The sequence below is a fragment of the Magnolia sinica genome, chromosome 1 (genome assembly GCF_029962835.1).
Source record: "Magnolia sinica isolate HGM2019 chromosome 1, MsV1, whole genome shotgun sequence".
Classification (NCBI taxonomy): Eukaryota; Viridiplantae; Streptophyta; class Magnoliopsida; order Magnoliales; family Magnoliaceae; genus Magnolia; species Magnolia sinica.
The window spans coordinates 117,881,008-117,891,428 of record NC_080573.1 but is presented as its reverse complement, the minus strand read 5'-3'; the positions used below and the strand labels follow the sequence as shown (position 1 = coordinate 117,891,428).

The window sequence follows — 10,421 nt, the reverse complement described above, 5'->3', positions numbered from 1 at the left end:
ATTGAACGGTGCGGAAAATTTGTTCAGCGATCCAAACTCAACGCTAAGGATATAGTCCATCAGCAATTGGACCTGTAATTTCTATGGTCTGGATTAACATGACTGTCGGGTGTGGTTAGTTCAGGTGTGGCAAACGTGCACTGTATCGTACGCGAATAATTCAGAGCAGCCGGAAAGGCGTTTCTCGTTTTTAAATACCTCTCCAGCTTCCCTCCAAACTCGCCACTCTCTCACACTCTCCTTGAGAGAAAAAGAAGGAAAGAGAGAGAACACCTACACTTTCCACTGTTTTTTCCAATCTTTACACACTCAGATTTCAACTCTCCTGCATTGATGCTTGAAAAATCTTTCTGGGTTTTGTTGGGTTTTTGTTCTAGACCGGAAATCGATCTTTCTTTCTGTGTTTTTTGAGCTCTAGACATCAAAATACAACGTTTTCTATAACCCAAAACTTTCAAGAATTCTTCTGAGTAGCCATACAATCAATGGATAACTCTGATCTTTATCGAGTCGCGAGTCTGCGGCGGAGCCGTAATGGCTCTGGTCTGTGGAGGAACAATACCACTGACGTCTTCTCACGGTCGTCTCGGGACGAAGACGACGAAGAAGCCCTCAAATGGGCTGCTCTTGAGAAACTCCCGACATATGACCGTATCCGGAAAGGGCTACTGACCGGAGTCGCTGGGGAGCACAAGGAAGTTGATATTCATAACCTCGGGTTTCAAGAGAAGAAGAACTTGTTGGAGAGATTGATTAGAGTTGCCGAAGAGGACAATGAGAAGTTCCTGTTGAAGCTCAAGAATCGAATGGAGCAGTGAGTTCTGCTATTTTGTTCTGTTTTTCTTGTTGCTTCTCTTTTCTTTTCTTTTCTTTTTTTCTTTTTTTTTTTTTTTTTTTTTTTTAATTTTTCTTTTTTGATGGATGGTTGATGTGACTTTCTTTTAATCTTCTGGTCTTTGATATTGTTTAGAGTTGGAATTGAGAGTCCAACGATTGAAGTTCGGTTCGAGCATTTGAGTATTGGCGCAGAAGCCTATATTGGCAACCGAGCTTTACCGACAATCCTCAACTTCACAGTCAATATTGTAGAGGTAATTTACAAACACCAGTAGTCGACTCAAGAAAAGAAGAACTTTTCTTTGGGTGCTTATGATCTCCTCTGGTTTTGTATATTCTACCAATCTGGGAATTCTGTTTCAATTTCACAGGAATTCTTGAACAGTCTTCACATCCTGCCAAGTCGAAAGAAGCCAGTATCGATCCTTCAAGATGTTAGTGGAATCATCAAGCCTTGCAGGTGAACCGAATAAGAGCTTTGATCGAATTGTGAATTGGGTTTCGTTTTTGTTATACGGATTCTTGGATCAATAGAAGATTGAATTGTATGTGTATTTTGTAGAATGACTTTGCTCTTAGGCCCTCCTGGCTCTGGGAAGACCAGTCTGCTGTTAGCTTTGGCCGGAAAGCTTGAGAAAGAGCTGAAGGTAAACGCATTCTGCTCTTTTCTGATTGGTTGAAGGATCGTCATTGCGATTTGAAGGTCTTTTGTGAATTTTCTTTTTCATCTGAAGAAATGAAACTGAGATGAGTTATTATAAAAAAAAACATCAGGTTTCAGGGTTGATAACTTACAATGGGCATGGCATGGATGAGTTTGTCCCTCAGAGGACCTCTGCTTATATCAGTCAGCATGATCTCCACATAGGAGAAATGACGGTGAGAGAAACCTTAGCTTTCTCTGCCAGATGCCAAGGCGTTGGGACCCGTTACGGTATGTTGGATAAATTTGTTTTGGTTATTAGAACTGAAATTCATGAATTTGCATAGTTGAGATGGTTGATTTTCATTTCATGATTCTCAGAAATGCTAACAGAGCTGTCAAGAAGAGAGAAGGCAGCAAACATTAAACCAGATCCCGATATTGATGTCTACATGAAGGTAAGAACCGCTCAAACATATATTTTTCTTTCTTTCTTTCTGGGTATATAGATAGTCAAGAAATCTAACCATCATTTGTTACTTAAAAGGAGTGTTTGGCATCTCACAATATTCATTCAATCGACTGTTGTGCCTGATTCCATTTTCTCATATTAAATTCCATTGTCGAGTTCCAAAACTATCTATCTGTAGTAGACTAGAATCAGTGGTGAAAGCTATGTGGGTTTTTCTCGTATGATATTATTCTTCATTCATTTCTCTTTTACTATTGCAGGCTTCATCTCTGGAAGGTCAGGAGGAGAGTGTGGTTACAGACTACATATTGAAGGTATATATACTGGATAGAGATGGAGTATTTTTGTTAAGTGTATGCTATGTTTAGCTTTTGGAAATTTCAGGAGCAGAGAAAAATAATTTGGGATTTCAAAAAATTCTAATTTTAGTGAAATTTCTGAACATTTCAAAATGAGGTTCTTTTATGTTGTACTGGAAACACAGCTCTTTTACATCCATATAAGTGTCAATTTCATGATTTTTGGAAATTCTACTAAGAGTAGTGATGCCGGGAAGGGCGTGAGGAGAACGATCACCGTCTTCCCTAAGAGGGCAGAACCTTGAATCCACAAGGTTATTCTTGAATACACATGATAAAAAGAGAAATTGGAAATTTTATTATTCGATAATCCACTGTTACATCACTTACAAAGAAAAAGCAAAACCCAATTAGGAGTCCTAATTCGACTAAAATAGAACTTACCCGAAATAGTAAATTCAGCCAAAATTGGAAAGTCCTAACTTAATCATGCTGGATGATTCATAACATGATTACAAGAAATTTCTAAGAAGATTGGATATACTAAAATTCTAAAATGAAAGAGATGTCAAAATTAAAAGTTACTAAAAATAGTAATCTTTTCCTAAAATTGCAAATTTGAACCAGAAGGAAGAATTTTTTATTTTTTATTTTGTGAAATCGACCGACGCAACCTGCTACGAGGGTTGGTTGACCCTGGATGGCCCGTTAGCCGCGTGTTCCATGACAATACCCGGATCAAAAGTTACACCTGTTTTATAGTCGAGACTTCGAATGGAAATTTCTCCCTATCCGGAGTGAATTTCTTTGATCCGGACATGCCTGGGGCCTAGTAACATCATGCCCTATGTAGGACTAGACCCAGATCTAATGGACTACTTCCGCTTCCGTTCAGGCTTCTTTTGGTCCAGTTGTATCAGGAATGCGTCTGCGGCCTGCTCTACATCAAGTAGAAATCCCAAAAAACTGTGAATTATTTTCACTGCTGCCAGAGCAAAACACACTCGTAGTGTTGTCAGGGAGATTTGAGAAGCAAAGAGATGAAAGATATTTCTTTTTATTTCTTCTTCCTTTTGGAACTGCAGATTTTAGGACTGGATATCTGCGCTGATACTATGGTTGGGGATGAAATGCTGAGGGGTATCTCTGGAGGACAAAAGAAGCGTGTTACAACAGGTGGAAAATTCTTCAACACGAATGGCTTAGATCATATTCAAAAGACTTGACTTGAGATGCGTCCTTTAGTGCTATAACTTGTACTGAGCATCTTGGGTTAATCTGCTCTGTATTCTGGTTGAAATGTTAGGCGAGATGCTTGTCGGTCCAGCAAAGGCTCTTTTCATGGATGAGATATCGACTGGTCTGGACAGCTCCACAACTTTCCAGATTGTGAATTCCCTCAGGCAGACCATCCACATCCTCGGCGGGACGGCACTTATTGCTCTGCTTCAGCCAGCACCGGAAACTTATGACCTCTTTGATGACATCATTCTTCTCTCTGATGGTCAGATTGTCTATCAGGGACCTCGTGAACATGTGCTTGAGTTCTTTGAGTCCATGGGCTTTAGATGCCCCGAGAGGAAAGGTGTTGCAGACTTCTTGCAGGAAGTAAGTTTCAAAAACTGATTTACTTGGTTATTTCAAGCCACAAAAGCTCAGTTAATCAGGCTGGGCGACCCCCGACTTGTCCTAGTCAACTCAACCTGGTCCCCAGGTTGAGGGAACCCGGTCTGTCCAGGTTTTGGGACAATCAGAACTGCTTTGATGGATCAACCAGGGAGTGTTTGATCAAGTCCTGACTGAGTCAGGGTCTAGGTCTGGGTTCTCACACCATGGAAGTGGGTATCTTCATCACTTGAAATTACTGTTTAATTTGGAATAGAATGTAGAATCCAACAATGATCCTTCCATTTACCGTTAGGTGACATCAATAAAAGATCAGCAGCAATATTGGGTACGTAGAGATGAGCCATACCAGTATATTTCCGTCAAGGAATTTGCCGACACATTCCAGTCATTCCACGTCGGCTGTAAATTAGGAGAGGAACTCAGCACCCCATTCAACAAGAGCAAGAGCCATCCTGCTGCTTTGACAACTTCCAAATTCGGTATTACCAAGAAGGAACTTCTGAAGGCTTGCGTCGCGAGGGAATGGTTACTAATGAAGAGAAACTCATTCGTCTACATCTTCAAAATGGCACAGGTGAGTAATGGATTACACCCAAAGGCTGCGTTTGGATGCACTACTGAATTGAATTGCAATAGTCAGTAGTTATTATTTAAACTCTATTTATTTCCATAGTACATCCAAACATGGTCCAATAAAGTTCTTGAATTCCAAACACAAATATTATGCCTTACCTTGTGTTCTCCTTCTGATTTCAGCTGATTGTGATTGCACTCATCACCATGACGGTCTTCCTGCGTACCAAGATGCACCGCCACAACATGGATGATGGAGGGATTTTTATGGGAGCACTTTTTTTCGCACTCGTTACTCTTATGTTCAACGGCTTCGCGGAGCTTTCAATGGCCATTGTGAAGCTTCCTGTTTTCTACAAGCAGAGAGATCTGCTCTTTTATCCTGCATGGGCATATGCTCTACCGACGTGGATCCTCAAGATCCCTATTTCATTTGCAGAAGTCGCTGCCTGGGTCAGCTTGACTTATTATGTAATTGGCTTTGATCCAAACATTGGGAGGTGAGATTGGACACAGCCAAGATCTTGTAACAACTAATGGAAGTGTCCTATGCTGCATGTAGTTTGCCTATATTCAGGATTCCATACATGTGGATTGATGATCGAAAGAACTGATATAATGAGAGGGTATGGCCCATTAATCTTCCAGATCGGATGTTCCCAAACCTTCAACTTGTGGATCCCATCAGTTCAAATGTACAGGATGTTGTGTGTCAGCGAACTACATGTGTTCTACTTTGCAGGACCCTATAATTCCTCATTAAGCAAGTTAAAATTTTCTATCTTCTGAAACTATGGCGAAATAATTGTAGATGTTTCTTGTTACAGGATGTTTAAGCATTATCTTCTGCTAGTATTGATTAGCCAGATGGCCTCTGGACTCTTCCGATTAGTAGCTGCATTGGGTCGGGACATGATCGTTTCGAATACATTCGGGTCCTTTGCACAGCTTGTAATCATGACGCTCGGAGGATTCATCATGTCTCGAAGTATGATATACAAAATTGAATTGTGGTTTTACTCCAAATGACAACCATTCAATTTCAAACTCAATTCATTTTACCAACCGACAGAACTTTATTCTTTTATCTACAGAGGACGTGAAGAAATGGTGGATCTGGGGTTACTGGAGTTCGCCTCTGATGTATGCGCAGAATGCAATTGCTGTGAATGAATTTCTTGGGTATAGCTGGAGTCATGTAAGAATCTTGTTATCGAAATGGAAATATCTCTGCCGCTTCAAGTATATTTCCTTAGATTTGATTTTCAGGCTCTTTCATGCAGCTCGCTCCAAATTCAGCAAAATCATTGGGAGTCTTAATCTTGGAATCACGTGGAATCTTTACTAAGTCGAACTGGTATTGGATCGGAGCAGGAGCGTTGGTTGGATATGTGCTCCTATTCAATGCTCTTTTCACTTGGGCCCTCGAACTTCTCAATCGTGAGCTTCTTTGCCACTAACGTTGTTTTCCAATGTTCTGGAGTCCGCTTAGTTCTAACTGTAGGATTCGTTTGCTGCAGCATTTGGGAAATCTCAGGCAGTTCTATCTGAAGAAACCATGAAAGAGAAACATGCTAACAGAACTGGACAAGTCGAAGGTCTAGAGCTATCATCAAGAGGAAGCTCCACCTCACATCCACCATCAAATGGTATGATCAGTCCATTCTTAGTTTCTTTTCTTTTTCATTGCATCGAGGTTATCTTAATCAATTGGATGAATTTCAACCATAGGTGATGAAATAAAGAAGGGACAGGTTGCTGATAAGAACAAGAAGAAGGGCATGGTTCTTCCATTTGCTCCGCTTTCTATCACCTTTGACAACATCAGATACTCTGTTGACATGCCACAGGTAACCTCAAGTTTCATATCAATGACAAACAAGCGGTTTATTTGGTGCTAATTAAAAGAAATGGCATCCTTTTGTTCAACCCAACATTGTCACAGGTGGGCCCTGCTTTCATCCACTGGGCTCCACCATTGGGTGGGCAGACGATCCTAACCATCTGTTTGGTGGGTTGAAAAAGGGCAATCACAACCAATGACCACATTTGTCAGTTGGCAATGATACAGTTGATTTGATGGGGCACACACCATATGAACATTCTGCATTACCCGAAGGTGGGGCTCACACATACAGTTTGTTGGGCCTTTGGGAATGCTCTACCGATTTCCTCAATCAGTAATTGTGTTAGAGCTGGAGGCTTCTTTCACAACCATTAATTACGGAACTAACAAGTGATTGTCTGAATTGCAGGAAATGAAAGCTCAAGGCATTCCAGAAGATCGGTTAATGCTTTTGAAGGGTGTAAGTGGAGCTTTCAGGCCAGGAGTGCTTACAGCACTGATGGGTGTCAGTGGTGCTGGTAAGACCACTCTGATGGATGTGTTGGCTGGAAGGAAAACAGGTGGATACATAGAAGGAAATATCACCATTTCTGGCTATCCCAAGAAGCAGGAGACGTTTGCTCGGATAGCAGGATACTGTGAACAGAACGACATCCACTCTCCTCACGTTACAGTCTACGAGTCCCTCCTCTACTCTGCATGGCTTCGATTACCTGGTGAAGTCGATTCTGAAACTAGAAAGGTTGGTGCTGCAAAACTCTAGGCTGTGTTTGGACATCCATTTCACAGAAAATGCAATTCAATAGATGATCAAAGTGGGGATAGCTATGCCCCATTAACAATGACGGATGCACCTAAATTACCATTACAGACATTTCAATTACAACTTGAAACTCATGGAGTTTCAGTTATCAAAATGATGCCACCCCACTTTGGTCATTTCGATTGAATGATTTGCAATTCAGTATGATTGAGCATCCAAATGCGCCCATATCCGTCTCATTCCTGACCTCTTTAGTCTGGTTTGGCATGAACTAACTGAAGTAACATTGACGACTCCAGATGTTCATCGACGAAGTCATGGAGCTTGTAGAGCTTACATCATTGAGAGGATCACTCGTCGGATTGCCTGGCGTGAATGGACTGTCGACTGAGCAGCGCAAGAGGCTGACCATTGCTGTTGAGCTTGTCGCAAACCCTTCTATAATATTCATGGACGAGCCTACTTCAGGGCTGGATGCAAGGGCGGCAGCCATTGTGATGAGGACTGTGAGGAACACTGTCGACACAGGAAGGACTGTAGTGTGCACAATTCATCAGCCTAGCATCGACATATTTGAAGCTTTCGATGAGGTGAGACAACAAGATTTAAAGAACTTGCAATCTCTTTCATTGCAGATTGATCTGTTAATGAACTTGATCTTGACATCTTTTCTTCCCAATTATAGCTCTTCCTTATGAAGAGAGGTGGAGAAGAGATATACGTGGGACCGTTGGGCCACCATTCGGGCCATCTGATCAAGTACTTCGAGGTGAGTCCAAATGAACTGAGCAACAAAATAAAAAAGTAAGAAAAAGAAAGAGTCCTACCGATGGTAGAATTATGATAGTATTTGATTATTATTATTATTATTTTTAATCAAGGGAATCAATGGAGTTACCAAGATAAAAGATGGATATAACCCTGCGACATGGATGTTGGAGGTGACTACCATGTCACAAGAAGAGATGCTTGGGGTTAACTTCACTGAGATTTACCACAACTCCGATCTTTACCGGTAGGTTTACACAATCAGCACTTCTGGGTCAATGTCCGAATTGAGAACTGTTCGAATCAGTAGTCCTTACTGATCTATGGCAATTGATTGCAGGCGAAACAGAGCTCTAATCAATGAACTGAGTGCACCGCCACCTGGCTCAAAGGACCTTTACTTCCCCACTCAGTACTCTCAGCCTTTCATTACACAGTGCATGGCCTGTTTATGGAAGCAGCACATGTCGTACTGGCGGAACCCACCGTACACCGCCGTGCGGATTCTCTTCACAACCTTCATTGCTTTGATGTTTGGCACGATATTTTGGGATCTTGGGTCGAAAACGTACACTACCAACTTGGTCTATTAGCATCTGCTCTTGCATTTCTCATATGGGGCTGCGTTTGGATGCATTAGTGAATTGAATTGCAAATGGTTTGTTTGGTAAAGAGGAAATGGCAATAGGAATCATGCATCATGTTATAATTCTGTTACTTTCAAGTCCAACATGAAAGTAGAATAATTGCAATTTTAACATAACTGCAATTTGAAGCACAGAACCGTAATAGAAATGCTAAGGAACTCGTAATTTGGTCATTTCAACTTCATTAGAATTACAATTCAGTTCAATGGTGCATTCAAACACACCCAAGATAATCCTTTCAGTTATGTACTTGAGAATTGAAACTGACTAGACAGATGGTCAAATTCACAGGAGGCAGAGACAGGATCTGTTCAATGCCATGGGTTCCATGTATGCAGCAGTTCTCTTCCTTGGAATTGAAAATGCTTCATCAGTGCAGCCAGTCGTGGCTGTCGAAAGAACAGTTTTCTACAGAGAGAGGGCTGCTGGAATGTATTCAGCTTTACCGTATGCGTTTGCACAGGTATTGAGTTCTACAGCTTCCTGTAAAATTCATTTCTTGAGAAAGTTTGATATCTCACATCCGTTTATATACTTACAGTTGAGTCATTCATCGGATTCTGTTTCTCAGGTCGCAATCGAGGTTCCATATATCTTCCTTCAGACTCTAATATACGGTATCATCGTCTATGCCATGATCCAATTCGAATGGACGGCTGCCAAGTTCTTCTGGTATCTATTCTTCATGTTCTTCACACTGCTCTACTTCACATTCTATGGAATGATGGCCGTTGGCATGACCCCCAATCACGACATCGCTTCGATAGTCTCCGCTGCATTCTACGCAATATGGAATCTCTTCGCAGGCTTCCTAATTCCCCGGCCTGTAAGTTCAAACATGAATCTCTTGACTAGTGTTAGCAATTTGTAACATGAACTGAATTACTGATGTGTATTCTCTTGGTTTGATCACAGAGAATTCCTGTGTGGTGGAGATGGTATTACTGGGCCTGTCCTATTTCATGGACCTTGTATGGAATGGTTGTTTCCCAATTTGGAGACATAGAGCACATCATGACAGATTCAGACAACAACGAGACTGTGAAAGAGTTCATAAGGAATTATTTTGGATTCAAACACGATTTCTTGGGAGCAGTTTCAGCTGGAGTCATCGGGTTTACGGTGCTTTTCGCGTTCGTCTTTGCAGTGTCGATTAAGGTGTTGAACTTCCAGGTAAGATGAGTGTTGAATATCTCAAATTCCTGCCTTACGAGCTTGGGATGCAGTGGGATGGTATATGAAGCTAGTATCCAAGGAGCTTATGGGTGTTGTTATGTCTATTGTTTGATGATTATCAGATCAATGTATCAAACAATGGTGTGTATGAATTTTCTTTTCTTCTGCTTTTATATTTCTTGAAGTGGAAGCATCAGTGTCTTGTACGCTGCTTTCATCAGCACATGAAAGAGTTGGTTTTATCAAACCAATCAACTATGATTTTGTAACTGTTCCTATTCGACAGGTAGGATTTCATGTATGAGATAGCAAAGTAGAGACATTGAAATAGATTATCTAACAATGATTAATAGAATAGAATAGAATATAATGCAACCCAAGCAAACACATACAAATAGCTAAAAAGGAAGAAAAAAGGCATACAAATCTGCTACTCTGGTAGTATATTTAGGGTGTGTTTGGATGCAAAATTGAATTGAATTGTGGAAATTCAGTTTGAACATGACAAAATGACCAAGTTGTAATGCTTCCTTGTGTTCAAAATGAGGGAGTTCAAGTTGGAAGTTACAAAAGGGCAATCTGAAGACCAATCTCCCCATTTTAATGCTAAGGTACTTGCAATTTCATCATTTCCACTTTATTAAACCAGTTATTGTGGTTCAATTATATAGGCATCCAAATATGCCCTTAAGAAGATTGCAGGCTATGTATGAACCAGTGGTCCATGAAGATTAGCATATGGAACACTAAGAGGGTTGGGCAATCCTC

General features: G+C 41.0%; 1 protein-coding gene across 1 annotated transcript; it reads left to right on the top strand.

The window, feature by feature from the left end:
* Nucleotides 1–236: 236 nt before the first annotated feature.
* LOC131255477 (pleiotropic drug resistance protein TUR2-like) lies at nt 237–9,922 on the top strand. Its single transcript, XM_058256213.1, has 24 exons — nt 237–814; nt 971–1,091; nt 1,209–1,297; nt 1,400–1,484; nt 1,612–1,771; nt 1,862–1,938; nt 2,213–2,266; nt 3,337–3,427; nt 3,558–3,859; nt 4,173–4,454; nt 4,637–4,953; nt 5,281–5,441; nt 5,548–5,651; nt 5,737–5,893; nt 5,974–6,102; nt 6,185–6,303; nt 6,709–7,041; nt 7,362–7,652; nt 7,748–7,831; nt 7,944–8,077; nt 8,171–8,398; nt 8,769–8,940; nt 9,049–9,303; nt 9,393–9,922. Exons 1-24 carry the CDS (start codon nt 486–488, stop codon nt 9,657–9,659), a joined length of 4,341 nt encoding a protein of 1,446 aa, XP_058112196.1. The 5' UTR covers nt 237–485; the 3' UTR covers nt 9,660–9,922.
* The last annotated feature ends 499 nt before the right edge of the window (nt 9,923–10,421 follow it).